The 22382-nt window shown below is 41.1% G+C and overlaps 1 protein-coding gene across 2 annotated transcripts in view; it reads right to left on the minus strand.

The window, feature by feature from the left end:
- The window catches only part of disc1 (DISC1 scaffold protein), a 48131-nt gene extending 28612 nt beyond the window's left edge, over positions 1 to 19519 (minus strand). Inside the window, exons 1-10 of one of the 2 annotated variants that reach the window (XR_004895189.1) lie at positions 19025 to 19519; positions 18906 to 18994; positions 12615 to 13528; positions 11831 to 11900; positions 10116 to 10272; positions 8678 to 8774; positions 8062 to 8294; positions 4706 to 4760; positions 2466 to 2568; positions 2102 to 2290 (exon numbers count right to left, since the gene is read on the minus strand). Coding sequence is in view for 1 of the 2 variants with exons in the window: in XM_031301316.2 (XP_031157176.2) it covers positions 2102 to 2290; positions 2466 to 2568; positions 4706 to 4760; positions 8062 to 8294; positions 8678 to 8774; positions 10116 to 10272; positions 11831 to 11900; positions 12615 to 13528; positions 18906 to 18994; positions 19025 to 19056 (1939 nt within the window). In the remaining variant the exon portion in view is untranslated. The remainder of the gene's footprint in view (positions 1 to 2101; positions 2291 to 2465; positions 2569 to 4705; positions 4761 to 8061; positions 8295 to 8677; positions 8775 to 10115; positions 10273 to 11830; positions 11901 to 12614; positions 13529 to 18905; positions 18995 to 19024) is intronic. The other variant, XM_031301316.2, reaches the window with a different exon arrangement.
- Positions 19520 to 22382: the final 2863 nt, after the last annotated feature.

Consider the following 22382-nt stretch of genomic DNA (forward strand, 5'->3'; position numbering starts at 1 on the left):
TTCCTTTGTTTAGCCCTGAGCATTTGCATTTCACTGGTTTCCCAGTTAAGAGCTGCATTATTCTGTGTGAGGTGCACAGTGTATTTAGGATACTGAAGTGAACTTGGTGGTTGTCAGGGCCAGGGTCAGGGTCAGATTAATGCTATCCTTGGCTGTTTAGCAAGACAAGGTGTTCAGGACTGTATTTCACCAACAAAATTCTAGCAGGTAACTTAGTTTCGTGCACATAGGGTGAAGGAAAAGAAACATAATTTGCAAGTAAAAGGAATTAGTTTGTACTACAATAATATAAAAATCATGGACCTTACATGACCAAAAAATACCAAGTTCATGCATTAGTATACCCCATTAAAACTCAATGCAACTCTGCCTGACTGCAACAATGAAAGGGTGCCCCCTAGTGGCAGCAGAGGGTGCATTCAAGATAAGACAATGGGTTAATGGTGACGCCACAGCCACAGGCTTTAATGGTCTAGATCAGGGGTCTTCAATGTTTTTTAAGCTAAGGACCCCTTAGCTGAAAGAGAGACGGAGCAGGGACCCCCTACTAATATTGTATAAAATTGAGTTGAAATGGGCCTACAATAACATGTAGGGAGGCTTACGCATAGCTTTTAATGGTGCATACAATACTAAGCTATTAAAATCATTGACATACATCGTGTTTTAATGAATCCCCAGTAAGCCTATCATCAATGTTGAGTAATTTTTTTGTTGTTGCACAAATAGGCTGATTTATCTTTGTTAATAATATGTTGGATTCATGTTAATGTATCATTATGTATACCTTATCATTATTATTATTATTATTATTATTATTATTATTATTATTTAAATATTTAAAAAAAAAAACTCTGAGGACCCCTGGGGGTCCCGAACCCCCTGTTGAAGATCTTTGGTCTAGATAACAGTGTATGTTAGATGGCTGATTGCACGCCTTCGGGGTTCCAGCAGGAGCCCTATCCAGACCTCCAGTCTGTGGTCTTTCACTATCTGCCCTGGCCTTGTCACTTCACTTTCTGAGGCACTAAGCAAAAGAGAGGGAGGGGAACCTTTTTTTTTTTTTAGAAATCTCCCTGTGACTGATGGACTTCACTTCTGTCAAAGTCCATTTATTTCTCTGCCAGTGCCAGGAGGGCCAAAAAAAAATTCAGATCTCCTCTAGCTGGAGAGTGCGCAAGCACTGATACATCATGTCGGTACTGAGTAGCTTGGAGGTAATTGGCTACTTCACACAATCTAGAGCTCATTTCCCCTGCATACAAACCCCGCCGCCCCTCCCCTTCCTCTCAACAACTGCCAATCCTGCTGGTAACTCATTTGATGTCGACTCCCCACTGACAGCAGATCACTTCTCCTTCATTTGGGAGAAAAGTCATTGTCCATTGATGTCCTCTCAGCGTGTAGCAACGTCAAGAGAGGACTTCTCTTCCAAAGAGCTCTTGTGATGCACATTTGAATCGATATTTCAAAAGGTGTACTCACAGAAAGGAAGAGAGAGGCACCTTTTTTAAAATACAACAAATGTTTTCCAGTCTCAGTGGGCAAGAAAACGTTTTGTGTTAATAATGATAATGTAAAAAATATCATTGCTGTTTTTTCTCAGGTGACCAAAAACAGAGCTAAAAGTAGAGTGAATATTGGACGTCGCCAGATGGCCAGAGATATGACTTAAAATGACTGATCGTGTTGCTTTGTAATTGCTGGATGTGTGAACTACCGCCATCGACAAATCAACTTAAAAGGATATGTCAGTGTTGTGTTTACAGCTTGTTTCCACTGCCCCCAAGTGGCCAGAAAATCAGTTAATGCAGGTTTGAAGGGACAAAGATCAATTATTGATCACCCCATGAATGGCTAAAAGGTTAGCTTTTATCTGCAGTGTGTGGCCACGCGGAATACACAACAGCACGCAACTCATTTCTGTCTACTTTACTGCTCTGTGGTAAGAAAAATAAATAAGACTCCGGCTCATGTTTTTACAACTGTGAATGAGATTTAGGTCTAGGGAAGGGATCGTATTGCCTACAGCAGCCCCGTTTCTCCTTTGGGATGAAAACAGTCCATGTTATCTTGATGTAGACCGTCGTCAGTGACTCACCGTGCTGGGCCTCCCTTTGCTCCAGTTCCTGCCTGAGCTGCTGCCTCTGCTCTTTCATCCTGGCCAGCTCCTGGCTGCTACCCGAGCTGAGGCTGTGCAGCCTCTTGGCCAGAGCATCCAGCCGGTCCTGCTCCTGGTACACCGCCTTCATCTCAGCCTTCAGCTCCTTGGCACTGCTGAAGTCATTACCTGCACCGGTGCACCACAGGAGGCCATTATGCTTACACCGCCCATTAATGAGCGCCTCGATCATTAATAGCGTATTTAAGTGAGCCTAATGGTGGGCGATTCAAGTAAATGAGGTAAATAGAAGACGTGAATTGCGGTGCGGGTTGAATTGGGGTGTGGTTGAGTGGAGAGTTACCTGAGATGGCTGCCAGTTTGGCTTCATGCAGTGCCAAAAGCTGAGTTTCAGTCTCGCTGACTTTCCTCCTCAGGCTGCTGCCCAGCCTCTGACTCATGACCACCTGGGGAAAAGGAGGAGGAGAAGAGGCTGAGGAGATAGCGGGGGGGAGGGTGGTAACGAACAAAACATTTGCAGAAACATGGATCCCACAGGACGCGTAGCTCATTTCCAATTCCGCTTTCATTTCCTCTTTGACACTCATTCTTACAAGACCTTACAGATTCATTTCTGTCCTTCTGTGCTCGCCCTGCTTTGAATACACAGCAGAGCATCAACGCCGATGTGTTACCTTGTCTATAACCTTTAGGAAGAAAGAGAGTGTGTCTCCTTTCACGTAGACAGACAGAATGTGAAATCTCCATAAAAGATGCCATTAGAATGTCAAGAGAGGAAAAAGGCCACGAATGTCACGGGCCTGATGGGGATGCAGCACCTTAACTCTGCTGTATTCACAGAAGAGCTGATGGCTTCAGATACAGCCTGTCTGGCCCCCATCTGCCCTCACTCTGCCCTTTAAACCTCTGTTCTTTCCGATGTATTCACTTTGAGAAACAGCCAAATACAATGCCCATGATGCACTTCCTTCTTTTGAGGAACTATTTTCACCACTCAAAGGGATGTGGAGCTGGATTTTCTGACCCATTTTCTACTTGAATCTGACACAGTTTTGTGAAACACTTTGAAAATGCTGTCAACTAGTTTGGTATGTCTGAGGCAGAACACCTCCAGGGAGTTCTCTTCCCACAGAAATACAGAAAACTGTTTGCATAATTTTATTTCACGCATTACATGAACTGGAAACTTCTCTGAAGCGCTTTTCAAACTGTAGAAATTCTGACATTGCTGATTTAATTTCAAAACATGATGCTATTTGTCAATTTTGAAAAAGTCAATAGAGACAATGAAAGTTGCCAGCAATCATTTTTGTCACAGCAGGTGTGCCATTTCCCACATGTGGATATCTCATTTAGGAAGAAACCCTTTCATTTCAACTTAACAATGGACAATCTTGTGATTGAGGTAAAAGTGTCTCTCTGTGGAAAGCCAACATATTCCTTTGAGGTGCAGTCGCAGCTTCGACCAACCATTTGATGATGGCTTTCTAAAGGCCGCAGTAAAACTTGGTCTTTTCTGAGCCCCCTGTCTGTCCCCTGCTGTGATCTCTCCCTCTCTCCTTAAGCCACCACTTCTGATGGATTTCTGCTGCTTCTGGCTTCTTTTTTCCAGCTGCAGAGATCTATGTATAAAGATCAGTGAGAGGGAAAAGCAAACTCCTGAGAAGCAAGAGGGAACTCCAGAGACACAGCACATAGCATACTGCAAGAAGTGCTTCGGGACGTCTACAAACTACAACACCGAAAAGAGATGCAAACATATTTTCAAAAATAGGCATATGCTTATTTTTTAAAAGTAAGTGCTGTAGTACAACTAGCAGGAGACAAGTTATAATTGAGGTAAGTTTGGAGACACTACCTTATTTAATCATTAAATGAATAGCCTACATATTTTTGTTGTATCTCTTTTCTGTGTTGTAGTTTGTAGACGGTCCCTAAGCACTCTTAACTGCCGTCCCAACACCGGAACTAAACAGAGCTGAATTAGCAGAACTTTCATGCATTTCGTTCACATCTCATGGGTAGGCACTTTTAATGACATTTTGAACATGTTAAGAGGCTAAAAAAAAGTTTAAAACTTGCCCTGTTTAAGCCTGTTGGGTGCTAACGCTAGCAGGAGGATAACACGGTGTAGGCAGCACCGATTGTTTTCGTTTTTCTTGCTACTGACAGCACTCCAAATTTACAAACAACAGAGCTACGTGTTGAAATCGACCGGAATTCTCCTTTAAGTTGCATATTCCTCACCAGAAATAATCAGCTATCTGTATTTTTCTAGTGTTGTATTGTTTTACGGAGGATTTATAAGGAGGAATTTTTCAAAACGAAAGACCCTTACAAGACTCTGACATGCAATTTATTGACGGTTCACTGCCATGTCAAATAAAAATAAGCACATGAATACAGTCACTGACATTTAGTATGCATATTTAATAATACAATGATGCTGGCACACAGTACATGCTTTCTAGTTTGACTTACTACTCATTAGATATTCACACACACACATTCAGTCATTGCTGGCATGCTGAGGGGAGGCGGAGCTGTTATGGACTAAATCGGGTCAAAAGAAAATTGGCTTACTTTAGCAGTGGCTTCCTTGATGGACAGATTTAATGCCTGCTCCTGCTCCTGGAGTCTGCAGAAAAGGAAATAATGTTACAGTGCAGTACTAAAAAAGTATTTCTTCTCTTTTGGGGGCTTCATGTGAACTCAATAGATGTCAATGACAGGATTTAAAGTCCACCAGTTTGCTCTGGCATCTACTCATCTGAACACAAGAGTGGTTTATCAACCATCAAGAGAGTTCCTGAATATTTTATAACTTTTATAAAGAAATGTCTTAAAAGATCTTGTAAGAGCAAAAGAGCAGGCACTAATTATTCACTGATAAATCCACATCCTCGCATCTGCAGTGGACATAAACAGAAGAACTTCAAACGAGAGCCTGCAGATATCCACAACCAGAATAAGAGGTTTACATACTGTCTAGTAAAGCTGATTTAGACTGATATCATCTGCAAACAATGAAAGCATAAAAAACCATGAATGAGCTTATTTCCAAAACATGTCAAACTATCCCTTTAATTATTTTAGCTCTGGGAAAAATCCTTCTCTTCATGCCTGTTGTTCGTTCTCCAGTAACTGTTGTAGTTTTAAAAAAAAATAATAATCTTGCCTGTCACATTTCATAATGCAAAAACTGAGATACTAGTGTTTTCAAAAGCTCTTTAAAAAATATGTTGCTGTTTACATGCAAGGCTGTGAGATGATTTGTTTCTTAGTCACAGCTTAAATCTACATTCAAGTCATTTCAAATTGACCTGTCACACAGAGTATTTAGTTGGCTTACATTTGAGTTGTTTTTACAAAAATGGCCCAATAGATTTAACTCTCTAGATAATTTCAGATATCAAGGGTCGTTTCTGTACATGTATGTAAACATGCAAACTGAACAAACCATTAAGGTCACATTATTCGCTAACAGAGATATAAATCAATTACAAGATGGAAAAAAAGGAGCATAAAATCCATTATGCACAACAGTCACCTTGAGAGTCGTCTCATATGACAAAAATCAGTATGCCCTTTTCATGTTATTCAAACAGATGTTAAGGGTGAGTCCGAGTAAAATGTTGTCTCTGGACATCAGTGTTACAGCACCCTTTTCTTTAATCCAGTACCCATAAGGAAATAAATCTTGATATGAGAAAGAAATGTCCTGTGTTATTTGGAAAGGGAACTGCAAGCAACTCAATCATCATCATGACCCAAAGCACGCCACCTGGAGATGTGCATCTGAATATCCAATCTGGGGGGTCGCAATTTCAATCAGTAGCGAGAATAAATGCGTTCCAGTTATAGGGTGAGAATATGTCAGATATCAAATTATGCCTGTGATGGTGGGTCACGCCACCGAGAAGGCGATAAGTACAATTTACATGTCTTTCTAATGAGTGGCAAGATAGAGAGGCTTTTTCACGGTTCTCCGTCGCAAGCTATTAACTTTAGAGGATATGATGCAAAGTACAATTTGCATCTAAGAAAAAACATTAAAATTCAAAGCAGGTTCAAGCAGATGGGAGAGAAGAGGATTGAGGGCACAGGGGGATGCGAGGAATAAAGAAAAAGTAGTTGTGGCTGCTTGATACATCCTCTCTGAACCTAAAAATAAACAAATCATTCCTCATGAAGTATTAGACAATTATTGCATTGCATTAGATTTATTTTTGGCAAGCACTTTTGTTCAAATCGAATAACAATAAGGGCATTTAACCTCCGCTGGCACAACAGCTAGATGTCTTAAAAGAAAATTGCACGTGCATCCCTCCCAAACATCCAAATGTGTGTGGTACTATATCTGTATTTCCTTCTTTAATTATCAAAGCTCTTCTATGCTGTTATTTGGGTTGAACCATGATGGTGTGCTTTTGACTCAGTTGTACTTTCTTTGCACAAGACAAGACAGTCCTGCTGCAAGAAGATTTTCATTAAAAATGCCACTTTGTTTGTCGGAGGACAAATGAAGCTGGGAGGCAAAGATGTAGTGAAATAGAGGCTCTGTTCTGACACATCCTCCTCCAAACCAGCTAATTTAATGATAAGAAAATACGTGACTTGATACAGGAAAAAGCATTTAATTCATGGACTGATGTTTTTTATGTCACTACCTCTCACAGCTCTCTGGCAGCCCCACCTGGTGACTGACAGTACTGGAGGAGCTGTGGGTGCTATCCAACAAGGGTTAAAATGTGTGAAGATGTTTCTTCACAGAACACTCCCAAGGCGCAATTTGACATTTACATTTTTTCATATATTTGCACATTTTCTCAACTACTATATGTTGGACTATGTAGAGTAGAAGCACATACACTTTCTCGACAGCAAAAGCCAGTAATATGTATGTCCTTAATGCACTGATCACATAAGGACATTTCCCTATATATTGTCCTGTGCCAGGAAACCGTACATTATGTTTCACTCACTAATTACCAAGAGGTTTTTTTATAGGCTTAATATTGAGAATGAGAAAAACAGACTCATCTAAATCTGAAAATGTCTCATGCAATCATTCTAATATGAATAAAGCATTTATGTAAAGTATGTTTTTTGGTATGAGACTTAACTCAGAGAATATGTGCAGCTACTATGTAGCATGTAATCAACCATTTAAAGGGTAACTACCGTTTTTTTCAACCTGGACCCTATTTTCCTGTTTTTGTGTCTAAGTGACTGATGGGAACAACAATCTTTAAAATTGGTCCAGTATCCACTGCAGTCAGCACTGTCGAAACAAGCTAACATGTAAGTTAACAGGGCTATTGTCCAGCTTGTATTTACCTTCACAAAAGTGCTCGTTTTGCCACTGACAGGCTCAGATTAATATTCTAAGTTTCTGACAACATTATCGAAAGGGTTTCTAAGGAGGTCAACCTTTCTGTAAAAAAAGTAAAGAGTAAAGAGTTTTTAAACATAAAAAACATCTGGGTGTCTGGTGGGTTTAGCACTAGCGACTTCAGAGCTGTTTCTGGTTAAACAAAAAGGTCTCAAAGAGGTTTTAAAGGTCTCTCTCTGAAGGGATCCTTTCCATAATGTTGTCAGACACTTAGAATATTAATCTGAGTCTGTCAGTGGCAAAACGAGCCCTTTTGTGAATGTAAATACAAGCTGGACAATTGCCCTATTAATTACATTGTAGCTTGTTTTACCGCTGCCGACTGCAGCGATCTCGCTTAATACTGGACCAATGTCAAAGATTGTTGTTCCCATCAGTCACTTAAACACAAAAACATAGGAAAATAGGGTCCAGGTTGAAAAAAAACAGTAGTTACCCTTTTAACGTGCACATGATAATCTATAACCCAAAAAATTCAGATGCAACACAAATGAGTTGGTGTATAGGAAGAAACTGAAATATTCTGCAAATATGTGCAGCTGACCTGAGCATGGAGGGTGACGGAGAGACGGAGATCTGCGTGCGGTTTTCCGAGGTGACGAGGTCCTGCAGGGTTCGGCTGATGCCACGGAGCTGGGCCACGGTGCAGCTCCTCAGCATGGAGCCCTCAAGCTCCTCGGCCTCCACCTGCTGCTCCTCCTGCTGGATCTGCTGCTCCAGGCATCGACTGCGCTCCCTCCGCTCCGCCAGCCTCCGCTGCAGCTCCGCTATCTCCTCCTGCACACGTTTCATTTATGATCCTTGCATTAATTATCAGCTGTTACTCGTCAATGTTAGTTATTGTTCCATGTGATGGACATGACATTGTTCTTTTAGTTTGCGATTGGAAAAATAGCCCATGTATGTAATATGTATGTAATAAATAAAATTGTGCTTTAAGTATCCAAACCAGTACATTTAGCACTGTATATTCAAGTACTTAAGCTGAAACAGAACCAAACCACTAATTCTGAAACTGAGAGAGGCGAATATGAGCACAGCTACTGTATGTCTTTCTATAAATGATTAGCATTTATCAGTGTTATATTACACCAGCCGTGACACAAAGAGCCAGAAATGACCATTGTAAGCTTTTATGACATAATGTGAGCTGAATTTACCTCTACCAGCCGTTTCTCTTGGATCAGGCGATCTCTGCGATGCAGTGGACCATGCAATGAGTTGGACCGCTCCCCTGCATCAGGCTCCACAGTCTCCCTGACAACCAGTCACAAAAACACCCAGTCACTAAAAAAAGCCTCAGCAGTAGTTTTTTCACATCTTTAATCATGGCTTTTCTCATTTTTCATAACCTTCACTCACACTTAAGGGTCCTTTTGGTCTTTGTGCAGTACGTGTGTGTGTGTGTGTGTGTGTGTGTGTGTGTGTGTGTGTGTGTGTGTGTGTCTTTGAAATATCTCATGAACCGTTCATCCAATCTACTTCACACATGGTTTCCTGGGTACCCAATGACTTAGGGTTTAGAATTTTGAGCAGACAGCGTTGGATATCGGATCGGAAAAAGACCGTAAATGTTGATTGTTGAGAGGAAACTCAATAAAAAGGCATTTCTATCCTATACAATATGTCTGTGATTACTCCACATTTAAACTGTGATATTTTGTTGGTAAAATCTGAATCTGCGTTGTTCTCTGTCAGGTAATTGTAGTACAACTTTTCCCTCTGAATTAGAAGTACACAGTAAGTCAGTAGTAGGCTATACAGTAGGGTTCAATATTAAGTGCTTTGGGGTCCTTCTGTAACTAATTTTGGGGTATAATGGTTTTGGAGAAAGTTACAAGCAGCAATATCACAGGCCAAGCAATCGTCCCGTTCCAAACAGGCACATTTTGAACGGGCGCTGTACTAGTTAACATTTAATGTACCATTACAACTAAAACGGCTTTTCTCACTCTTGCTCCAACTCACTAAAAACTGAAGGGCGTGCTGTATAAAAGATGTGACCTTAAATGTTTGGGGCCATGTTTTTTCCTCTCTGTTGTTTTAGCATTTGAAAAACTCTAAGATACAGGTATGTGTGGAAAGCACAGTAACAATGCATTGCTGCATGAGCTTTAGGTTATTTGTTCAGGATACCCTCTGGAGAGGCCCCCACTGATTTCCTTCCTGTTGCAAGAACTATTTTTAAACTACTCTGTCCTACAACATTATAATGGAAGATATAGCATGATCATGATGATCTCAGGACAAAGCTTATGAACTCAATTTAATCACATAAAGCTGTCAGAATGAGCTGAACAACCTGTCGACTTCAACACTGCAAATCCAGTAGGGCTTTGTAGCTATGCTGTGCTATTGGTAATCACCATGTAATGGTATCAGATGATTTTCTAAATAAATAAGTACTGTCAAAAATATTACCTTTCACTTACACATGTGATTGTCCATATGTCAATAAGGGAGAAATACTATAGTTATTAAAACAGTAGCTCATGATTACTTTGGTATTAGTTTTTGGCTTAAAATTAGCATGACAGTAACTACAGAACATTATGTTGATTTATGGCTGGTTGTGGCCTCAGAATCACTGTGACTGACCTGCACTGACTGCAGTCTGCCCTCTGGAGGGTGCTGTGCACCACCTGTGTGAGTCGCTCGAGGAACAGAGCCACGCTGGGCTGTCTGGAGGGTAAACCCAGCTTCAGAGCACCTCGCTCCCTGCACAGCTCCTCCAGCTTTTTCCCAAAACGCTCAGCTGAAAACACACATGCACATACTGAATAACGTGCAGCAACATTTCTTAAAAAGTTCAGTTATTAGCAACTATAGGTTCAAGCCAGAAAGTCAAGGTAGAAACTTGTGACTGTACAGAAATCTGATTACTCTCCAGGTAATAACATCTATGTAGCCTACATTCACTGAAATAACGTGTTGGCGCCACATCACTCCTTATTCAACTACCAAATTATACCTTAACTAGAGAGCAAACTTCTGTCAATACTGACTCAGCTTGCGGTTTCCAGAAGATATAATTCCTATTATTTGAATCTTAAGAATCTCTTGACCCAGTAAACAACAACATAACCTTTCTGTTGGATTTTTGCTTAAGTTGATGATACAATGATAACTATTCGAGGGTAAATCCAATCAACTGTCCTATTCCTTGTTTCATTGTATGCAAAGCTGCTGGCTGAAAAACAGAAACAGAAGTTAACAGGGGAGGAAAGAACTTCCCTGGCCGTTTAACATGTCAGAGAAAGGTTTGTGATGCACAATATTAAAAAAAGCAAACGAAAACCTGACAAGACACACTGACCCAATAATCACTCCGCTCAAATAGTTCAAGATCTACAGCAGATGTTGGTTTTTATTTCTGTCACGAGGTCCAAGAAATGGGTCTGAATACACAGTCCTCTTTTAAAAGTAAACTTTCCTTAGGCCAGCTAGAAAAACATTCTGTTTCTTCTGGAGACAGATTCAAAATAAAGTCCAGATTAAATTTGTAAGGTTTTCCGGACTCATTGGTTCTTTCCCACGAAGTCTTCAAAGTTAAAACATCAAAAGTTGAAAGGGAATGAAGAAAAAGAAATCTGTGTTCACATTGCCCCAGAAGCCCCAGGTTTTTCTTGTAAATAAATGTGGATTTTGTTTCAGCTTTGACTGCTCTCTGCGCTACTTCCTGTAGTTTCACAATGTCCAGTTTTTAGTGTAACTCGGCTGATTAATCTCATGTGGTAAGCACTCACATGTAGACATCAGGACAGACTCTGTTCAAACCTTCAGTTTATGATACAGAGAAACTACTACTATTAAAGTCAGGGTCAGCTCAACTGTCATACTAATCCTCATCATCGTACTAATCATCAAAGTAAGAGTTATCATTTGTACTAATCCTCCAATAACAGACACTGTGTATAGGCCACATTGTTAAATATAAAACAAATATAACAAATCATATTATAATTAATTATTAATCACAGTAAAAGTAATTGAACCAGTCAGGAAACAAAAAAAAAAAGAATTTCTTCATGCAGCCACACATGCTTTATCAAACATCTCAGTATGATCCACAACTAATTCAGTTTGCAAGAAATCACATAAAGGCAAATGGGGGACTTCCCATAATCTTATCTCATTCTAAACGTCAAACTGATAAATGTCTGGGTCCTAAAAAAAAACAACAATGTTCTTGAGGGCATAAAACATGTCATAAATACAAGTTAGTTGAAAGTAAGCTCACTACAATCCATCCACAACAGAAGCTGAAATGACCTACTTATTAAAGCAACGGCTCAGTCTAAGTCTTAGTTCACCTGCGTCATAGTCGTCATCCAAAATGGCTTTCTGCTGGAGCCTCTGCAGCTTCAACATCATGGACTCGATCTGAGAAGGGAGACACAATAGACAGAAGACAGAACAGATAACCCAACAGTCCAGAGGGCAGTGCTCTTTAAACAGTTGCCACAGGCCAAAAAAAAAAAAGAAGTGTGAGTGCAATGACCATCATTTCAAAGTGAGACCGGGTCAGTAAGTTGAGGACTGGGAATGAAGTTTAAAAGCTCTTTATCATTATTAAGTGTCACTACTCCGACTGCATCTCATCAGCAATCTTTTTTATTGCAAAAATACTGGGTAGTTTTCCTTCTTCTAGCCTTTAAATACATTTAAATGAAACAACCTGAGGAGATAAAACTTAGCTGTAAGGAGTTGAATGTTGAAGCATACTGTGTAGTCTAAAGCTGCAGCAGACAGATAGCAGTTAGCAGAGCTACATGTATGTTCATTTTGTAGTTTTGGTAAAGTGTGTTTGCCCTCAGCAAAACCTGCACACTGTTTTCCTAGTTTGCTCTTGTTCTGAATCATATAGTTGGACATTTTGGGAAATGTGCTTATTTGCTTTCTTGCCGAGAGTTAGATGAGAAGATCAATACCTCTCGGTCACGAGAGAGGTATTGATCTAGTCGTTTCTCTTAATATGTCAAACTATTCCTTTAAAAAGAACATGTTGATGTGGTTTAGAGTCTTGACTCTGAACCTGGTCTTGGAATTGATTTAATAAACTCAATAATCCTCACATCCGGAGCCAAACGTGCCCACCTTAGTGTGAGTGCGGTTGTTTAGGAGGCAGTCTTGCAGCACGCCCTCGTACTTCTTCACCAGGCTGTCCCAGCCTTGGTCCGAGGCAGGCGTGGCGCTCTCGTAGCCGGAGGTGACAGAAGAGGCGGAGGCGGTGTCTGAGTCCACAGACAGTGAGGAGGTGATCTCTATGTCCAGAGATTGGGAGTCACAGTCAGGCAGGTCTGGCGTAACCTCCCTGCCTCCCCACAAACACTCCCGCCAAAACCTCCCACCTAACGACAACTCCTCTCTCTCCGCCTGGCTGCTAAGGGTGGAGGAGGGCACTGATTGGACAGGAGTTGACTGTTTTAAGACATTATACTCAATGGATAAGGTTGCTGGCTTGGTTTGAGGTGAACTAGGTGCTTTAGTTGACTGGTTTAGTGGTTCCGGCTGGTTTACGGATGGTTTGGCAGTGGTTGCGTCTGTCCTCTGGCTGGAGTTGAGAGACTGTTGGATGAAACTGAAGCTGGAGTTAAAGGAGTCCTCTGGTGAGGACCGGAGGGCCGGGCTTGGGTTTAACCTGAGTTCATTCTGGGGCAGAGAGGATGGACTCTGGTGGCTGGATGTACCATTAATGGCACTGTAGTCCACCTGACGGGTAACAGAGCAGGGAAGACTCTTACTCTTCTGGAAGCTGCATGTGAGTACATCAGGCTGTTGCTGATTCATTAAGGACACTTTGACAGCAGATGTCCTCTGAGCGCTGGTTCCCTCGCTGATGTCAGTGTGATGTCCAGATTTTCCATTCCTAATGCAAGGGGTCCTCCCTTCCTCCTCCTCCTGGCCATGAGTAGTGCTCTGTAGTCTGGACTGCTCTCCTCTCATGTACCCTGGTCTTCGGTGGAGCCTCTTACGAGCAGAGCCTCCAGCTGTCCCTGGTGCTCTGCCACCTGTCGATACAGAGATTAACCATTAAGCTGGACAACACGGTCATGAGGTAGATAAAGAGTAAGCTCATAGAACTGGCAGGATTAACTGTGCAATCATTGAGTACATCAGGAAATGTGCTAAATGTGCCAATTGCACAAGAATGTAAAACATCATATTGTTAGTATTCTGAATGTGATATAACCAAACCAAAATGACTTTTCCTACACCTCTGCCCTTAAAGCTAGCATCGCTGACTGAATGAAAAACAACTTGTGCAGATGTCTGACATGTCCCAGAGTTCTGCACCAGCTGTTGGGAAATACCAAGGCCACACAGTCATTTTGAGTTAAGACACACCTCTCGGTGGAGGAGTGGACTACATGAACAGTATTTCCTGAAGTTAAATTTGAATTGGTTTGTCTTTGAAAGCACAGTCATGACCTAAACCAGAGGTTCTCACACTGCCAGGCAGGCAATGCTGTAGCGGTGGAGTGCAAGTCAAGCTGAATGAATCTGACTCATGTTGGAACAAAAAACAAACTGCTGTGATGCCAGCAAGGATGTTAAGATTTAAGTTAGAAAGATCAATTTAGACAGCAAAATCACAAGCTCATTTTTTGTGGCACATTAAGACACGTTTGGTTGGACAAATCTTTGAAAAGGAACAAAAGAAAAGCATCAAGCAAACACATCACACAAAATCAATACGATTAAAGCTGCATTATTTGATTTTTTTTTTTTTTTACTTGGGGCAATGGAACAAGCTTTAAACACAACAGTGACAACAGGCCCTAGGGCCAGCAGCAACCCTCCAAGTGACGCGTTTTGCGTCAAAGGAGTCACATGGAGCAGATTTTCTGCTGGCCTGTGAGCAAGGGGGTAAGCTTCTCCTCGGAACGCGTAGCTCCTATGGCGCCATTTTGATGCTAACAAGCCATCACCTCCCGTTAGCATTCCATTGACTGCCATTCATTTTGGCGCCACTTTGACAGCAAATAACCTTACATCTGAAGCGTTTAAAGACTTTATTTGTCCATTGTTTATTTCTAAAGAAACACGACAATGTATAAAAGGCTCCATTACCTTGTATCTCACGTTATGGCTCCGTAGCAGACGTTTTTGTAAAAATAGGCTGACGATTGTGTCATAACCACGCGACTTACTGTCGCATAGTAGAGGAATTACCGTATAGTACAGGAGAAGCTCACAGGCAGTTTCAACTTACAGTAGCTGTTTTAAGTTTAATTACTAATGTTAACTAGCATTTTAGTTAGCAATAATTAGCCTGTGCCTATGTTATCTCCTTACATATACCTACGCTCTGCATCTCTGCAAGATTGGGAATGATTGAGATTTCTCTTGGCACAGCTACCAGAAGACTTCCAACTTTCAGACAGGTTGCTCACGTCACATCTACGTCTTCAAGCTCAGTTGGAGGCTGCGCAATAACGCTCAGCCATCACCAGAAAAGTGCTTCTAATGTCCTTCACTGGTCTCCGTCCAGAGCAATGGGATCTGTTGGTCCATTTTATATATGTCAAAGCCTGTGAGTAGGGAGATTTGGGGACTGGTAAGATGGAGGGAAGTTTACCATAGTTCTTTTACACATATCAACATTATTATGATACAAAGCTAGCTGAATTTCAGCAAAGATCTTTATCAGACCTTTTTGTTGCTTAAAAACAAGGTTGATGAGAGCAGTGAGAATCAACCAAAACAGTAAAACATAAACAACAATTGCTCACTTCATAGACCTGAGAGGAACTACGGAAAACTGTGGACTGGTCATAATTCTGTTTGGGTTTGTGACTATTAGCAACTCCTTTCACGTATGTACATTTGATTAATTGTTAATTTTTTTTTATAGTATTGATTAGTGCAGCTTTAAATTCAAGATGGGCAGATTTGTGATGGGAAGACACTAGTCAAACTGATCAAGCAAACATAATTTAAAATCAATTAGCCTATCTTCTTTTTTTTTTTTTTTACTTTTCCCCTTATTTCATAGTGACAGTGGATAGACAGGAACGGTGGGAGAGAGATGGGGGATGACACACAGCAAAGGGCCGCAGGTCGGACTCGAACCTGGGCTGCTGCAAAGGACTACATGGGGTGCACGCTCTTACTGGGTGGGCTAGAGGTCGCCCCCAATTAGCCTATCATGCTCTCAGGTTCACTGTCAACAAAGTGGGACAGTCCTTATCTTTTGTTTGGGAAATGTTTAACTTGCTTTTGCACAGCAGAAAGGTGTAAAGACAAATGCAGGCCGTGTTCTTAATAACGTTACTGATTTTCCTAATATTGTTACTGGATGAAAAACATGTTATAGGTTTACATAGGGGTGGGGGTCACAGACAAAAATAGGTTGAAAACAACTGCAGACAGACATGGCCAACCCCGAGCAATGAGAAGTGATAAAACATCAGCGTAAACAGTATTTGTTCTGAAAGTGGCGCAGGATGATAAAGACCAGTTTGTGTTCAGAGCTGGACACCTGCTGCAGCTCCACATGATTAGTACATATAATGTGTAGGATTCAGAGAGGGAGACAGGCTGAAATGTTGGGAATCAACAGCCCCTTTGTGTACAGCTGCGCCGCTCTCTCTTTCACTTCTGGCTCTCAGTTTTGCTCTTCCCACTCACACACACACTCAAGACACACTGACACATAGATGTTTGTACTGAAAACACTGGGGGCATTCATACTAGGCATTGTAAAACCCTGTTTCACTTTTTTTTTTAAAGCGTAATGACACAATTATACATTAGTAACAATCAAACACATCTGTACCAAGTAAGGAGATCAACTTGTATTACTATTTATTTTCTACAATGGGAGCACAGTTATTCAAATTCTGTGTCTAGCTGTATGTGAAGACAAGAATGGAGGGCATCAAACGAACCACGACCACTACAAAGCCCACCTGCTCAACCCCCCCATTGACCTCCAGTGGTGTCACTCCTAAACCCTCTCATGTGACCGGAGAGACACAAAAACACACCACTTAAGGGAGAGTTGGGATGTTAGACTGATTGGAAGGCAGGGTTTGTAGTGAGAGTAACATAGGAGTGTTCCCATTGTACCCAAGCTGTGTGTGTATGTGTGCGTCGAGTCTTCTGTACACTGGGACCACCGCACTAAAAGCTCAGGTTACATACAGCTCCATTAGTGTTTCTTTGCAGACGTGGCCACTGTTCCATAACCAATTTAAGAAACCCAACACCCTTCGTAGGTACCAAACACAACCATCCACCATCTGGAGTGATCAAGATATAATATAGAGTCCGCTCCAGAGAGTCAAAGAGCTCCGGAGCCGAAAGGGGAAGGGTAGAAAGTGTTACTGTGTCCTCGTCATGCTTCGATTACACAAAGAGAGCTCTTCTCAGTAAAGGGGAAGGAAATGCCTCAGGGCCCATTGTGTGTGTGTGTGTGTGTGTGTGTGTGTGTGTGTGTGTGTGTTGGGGGGCATCTACATCTCGGTTGAAACCCATTAGAGGTACAGTATGTCATTTGCTGCTTCCTGTCAGGCTTTGTGCTAAAATAGTTTTGACAGGAATTCCGGCAAATAAGCAAAAGGAGACCTAAAGTGGTTCAACACCGAGGGCCCACTGTAACAACAACAGCTTTCTCACTGCAACTTGTTGCTTATGTTGAAGAACCTCTGCACAAAGTGTGGGAAAACGAGGCATCTCAACCAGAAGGGGCTAGATTATTTACCTTTGGATATTAAACAGGCCCTCCTTGGAGCCCTTAGGTTAAACACCACATCCCATTGGTTGCTGAAAGTGCTTCGGCCAAAGAACAGAGGAATGCAGGGGATCCCATGAAAACAAACATTTGAGGAACAAGCTCAGGACATAACAGCAGATCTGCATGTCAGCAGACTCCTGAGAAGCAGCACTGCTTGGTAGATGTGCAGCACCTCAACACTTGTGACCAACCACAGCAACAGAAATAGGGAAGTGAAAGTATTTTTTTTTTTATTATTATTTTATTATAAATATAACAAATGGTTACTTAGATGTGAATCTATCAATCTATCTAGAAAATGCCTATAATGGCTGACAGGAAACTTTGTATGCCAATCCAGATTTAAATCTCTGCTCTGGTGAGACTTATAAAAAATAAAAAAAACAGCTCCACACTTCCTGTATGGTCACACGAGGATCATAAACCATCTGAATATGGTTGAGCTGGGTGGAGTGAAGCTACAGCAGCGAGAGACTGACATTGGGAAAATGAATACACCCTATAATACTATTTAACATGATTCGTATTACAGTTAAATGATAACGTTGTCAACTAACTGACAATTTGACATCACTGTCCATTATACCAAATGAGTAATTGTCACAGAGCCTAATCACCCGATGCTTCCTATAACTTAGATCATTTGATGTATTTAAAATGTCAACAATGTGTAAAAAAGACATGTCTTTTCTTGTAGTTGCTGAATTGTCCCACAAATTCAATAGGCTGTTAAATAATAAATTACAGTAATCTTACCAGCTGTTTACTGTGGGAGATGGGTAGCTGTGCTTTTGTAGCATGACATAATATATATAAATATCTGTGTCAAACGCTGGTTACATGTTTGACAGGGATATTTGTTCTAGAAAATTAGAAGAAATTGTAAAGAATCAAACCCTAAGGTAGTAACCATGATTATAGAGTTTAAATGTGCCCAGATTTGAATGAAGACAAGTAGTTATGGGCAGCCTATCAGAAACAGAAATATGTCACAGACAAGTCTGTATGCAAAATAGGCAAGTAAGTCATGCGAGATAGATAATATACAAGGGAGTGCCATCATATGTCTCCACGTTGTCTACATATTCAGAAGGGGGAAACATCTTCCATAAGTATTTAGTCACTTTGCACTCATCACATGTTAGGGAGCCTTTGGGCCTCTGTGACCTGAATGATGCAGACAGTTCATATAACAGACTTAACTGTGGGTCAATGTCAGTGTGGGGAACCAACTGAAGGACTCAAAAGCACACAGATCCTCAGACAGACAGACACTGTTTATTCAGTGACACTAACAGTAGCATCGCAGTGCAAATAGCAGCTTTTGTTTTGGATGAGTTTGTTGTTTGTTTGCACTGTTAATAGTAGTGAATGCAATATTTAGACCCACTCTATGCCCACAGCACATTCTCATGTAAGGACCCCCTACTGCTATGTGTTTGCTCTTTAGTTTATTCTCATAACCAGTGACTTACCCTTCTTTTCTTTCCTAATTATTATACTTGTGATTAATCTCCTGATGAAAATTCAAACCAGCTTTGTGATCATCACCATCATGGTCCTTTCTGCAGAACATCTACTGATGGTTGTTGTGAGAAACGGCAGTTGATAATTAAAAGAAAAGAAAAGAAGATGCATTTTGTTACCTTCCATGACTTCGCAGTGGTGAAGCAGAGAGTTACTGTGACATCCCAGCCCCATCAGTCCAGCAAACATCTTTCCATTAACAACAAGCTGTTTGTGGGCACAAGTCAGAGAATATCAGATCCCGGCACTGCATGGAGTTACGTCGACCATGTTTTAGAAGAAGTGGAGCCAAGCAATGGGACTGATCTCATTTCCGTTGTGGAAAAATGAACCCAGGCTGTTATTTTTTTTTCCCCACTTTGGAATGACGTGTGTAACCCGGCTTTTTACTCGCGGTGCTTTGTCCGTAATAAACATTTCCTGACACGTATTGATACTCGTACTTCAGATTCTTACATTTCTCCTCTGCGGCAAACAAGTGGCTCCAGTTGCGCATAAACAGGCGGCCTAGGGAGAAAAGATCATGTCATGTTTCTTGTAGGAAAATGGAATGGAAATGGAAAAAAGACATCCCATGGCGTGCTGTGATGGCAGAAGTAGGCAATACATATAAACTGTGTCTCATCGATGAGTTGATCAGTAATCCGTTATGCGCTGCGTCGTGCGTCGTGTTGGAGCAGCGCGAGGAGCTCCTACGTGTTCAGGAATTTGACTCCAGACTCCTTCAGCCCGCCTCATACAGTAACCACAGCAGGCTGAGGCAGCCTATTGCAGCGGCGGACACATCACCGGTTAACACTGCTGCTGTTTGTTTGTGTGTAGCCTACGCTTTATTTCTTTTTGACCATGAGGACTGCAGCTGATTGAGGAAAAGAGCAATAACATGCTCATCTTACCAACCCCAACTCTGTTAAAGTCACAGAAACAATATTACAAGTTCAAATGGGCAAACTTAGGATGTAGTAGCCTATAATGAACATTATTTAGATAATTATTGTGTTTTGTATAGGCTCTGTTTTCAAAGTCTGAAGTGTAGTAAAGGATTTCGCATTTAAATTAAATAAACATTACGCTATTACAAATCTAAGATTGGCTAAAAAAAAATAGTTGTAATTTTTTGAAGACTATGGCATTTATGTTTTGTTATTTAGTTTTGCAAAGACAGCCATAATAAAAGTTGTTGCAATAAAATGACTCTTTCTTGTTCTCTTTTGTTGTGTCATAGGCCTATGTAGATTTATTTGCACTGCATTTTCTAAATGGAATAATTCAACATATATTTGGACACATTATGTCCCTGCACTGTTGACACTTTAAGGCAGACTATCCAAGTGTATTCTGGCCATTAAATATGTAGGTCAAGTAATTGTGTGCAAAAATGCATGCTATTTTTTGCATATTTTTAGACACTCCTAACATCCTGATGGAAATACAAAAGTCGTTCTTTGTTTATGGCGTGAGGGAATGAATGAGAAGAGACCCCACATAGAGCAGAGTCTTTTCATCGTCCTTCCCACACGTCCAAATGTTCCTTTCATTCAGCGTGGCTGGCTGATGGACAAGACTCAGTGATAAAGAGCTCAGTTCAGCCAACGCAACAGAGTGCAGCTTTTATACTTAGTTAGGCTACACTGTAGAGAGTTAGGGCGCTGTGCTGCAGAAGGGATGACATCCATTGCCACACATGTACTGTAGAGTGAGATCACCTGTCCAGTATTAAAGATTAAAAGCACTTCATGTCCTTTGGCAAAGAAATCTGCCAACTGCATGGCTTTTTTATTTAGGTTATTAAAAGTTTTAAAAACTTGAAAAACTATATCACAGCGGGCATTTTGATTTCAAGTTTGGAAATAAACCGGTATGGGATTTGAAAAAAAATTGTTGTCCACAATAATTTCTCAGCCAGGATGGCTTCATTCAATAAAAAAGTAAATTCAGAAAAATCCAGTGGTTCCAAAACAATTTAGTGAATTTTTATCACAACAGGCATTTTGACTTGTCTCACACAGGTGCAACTTATCAGGAGGCTAATTGCTGCTTTGCAACAAGTGTGCCATAGCAGGAAAAACACAGGTTGAATTGATAACATTACATCAAAAACGACTGCATTCCATTTAGGTGAGCTAGTTTCAGGGGCCTGGTGTTGTGCATGCTGGCTCACTGGGGCTACGTTTACACATGGCCGGCTATTTTCATAAACGGACATTTCACCCTCTCTGTTTTCAAAAATAACATCGTGCACACCTGTCAGTTTTCAGAAAAGTGTTCGTTTACACGAACCCGTGTATATACGCCGTCAAGAGCATGCCAAACCTGTAGGTGGCAGTGTAACGAGAAGCTCAAGCCCACGTTAGCCAATCAGAATCCCAAAAATAGCAACAACAGCAACGAATCACTTCCTCTTTCTCTTTTGAACAACGACGTCGGCTGCCTAAACCTCAGTTTTTCTTGGTTTACATGCAAACGTGCAAACAAAGTTTTCCTAAATCTCCACTCTGGCCGGAGTTTTTAGAAAGAATTGTTTTCAGAGGCGAATTCTCCGTTTGCGTGTAAACGAAGGGCACAAACGAAGGGAAATGTCTCCGTTTGTCAAAATAACCATGTACGTGTAAACGGGCTACGGGACACTTGATGGAACTGAGCCATCGTTAAATAAATGAGTTTCACCTGTTCACCTAAACCACTGACATTCACCTCGTCCTGTGCCTCAGGTTCCCACTCTGTCACTGTCTAAAGCTACAGACCAGTGAGAGGCCATTACCTCAACAGACATTCTGGTCTGAGGCATACTGGAGATTTTCTCCGAATCAGTACGACATCCGGGTATTTTTGGCATACTGGAGATTTAGCTTTTGTTTGCATACTACATGCTACATTTTGGCCAAATCAGTACGCACTGCTAGTATAGTATGCGGTTTCGAAAACGGCCTTTGACTTGTCATAGTAGGAGATGCACAGGTGTAACTAATAACATTAACAAAGGCTTAATCCAGTGTCACAGTAAGTCAGCACACATAGCTGCAGGGCCCTGGGACACCTATCTTTTATTTATTGATATTGTATCGGTTGTATTTGTATTTTATTCTATTTGACTATTTTTACCATGTTTTTATTGTCTATGCATATTGTAAAGCACTTTGTGACTTTGTCTGTGAAAAGCGCTGTATAAATAAAATGTACTTACTTACTAAATGTAAATGACACTGCGCTATCAAGTCATCTGGGTTAATCAGGGTTTTCCCTGGGTTTGTGGAAGACTTATTGGGTGTACGTATTTGGTGGGGGTGGGGTTTAGTTTAGGGGTCCTCCCTGAAGGAAATGTGACGTTTTTTCGTCCAATTACATTTTTGGAACATTATTATTACCATCTGCGTCTTAAACACTGGAAAAGCTAGAGCAGATAACTCAAAAAGCTAAAAGACAAAACTTGACAAAGAAGTCCACACATTTAGTCAGTTTTGATGTTCACATTGATTTTACATTCATTGAGCCCAAATCGGCTTGGGTGCTGCGCTTAAGCCTTACAATGGAAAGGAAAACCCCTGACTATGTCCTTTCCATTATCCCTGCTAGTATGTGCATGTTGTTTACCATCC

This window comes from Sander lucioperca, chromosome 15 (genome assembly GCF_008315115.2).
Source record: "Sander lucioperca isolate FBNREF2018 chromosome 15, SLUC_FBN_1.2, whole genome shotgun sequence".
NCBI classification, from domain to species: domain Eukaryota; kingdom Metazoa; phylum Chordata; class Actinopteri; order Perciformes; family Percidae; genus Sander; species Sander lucioperca.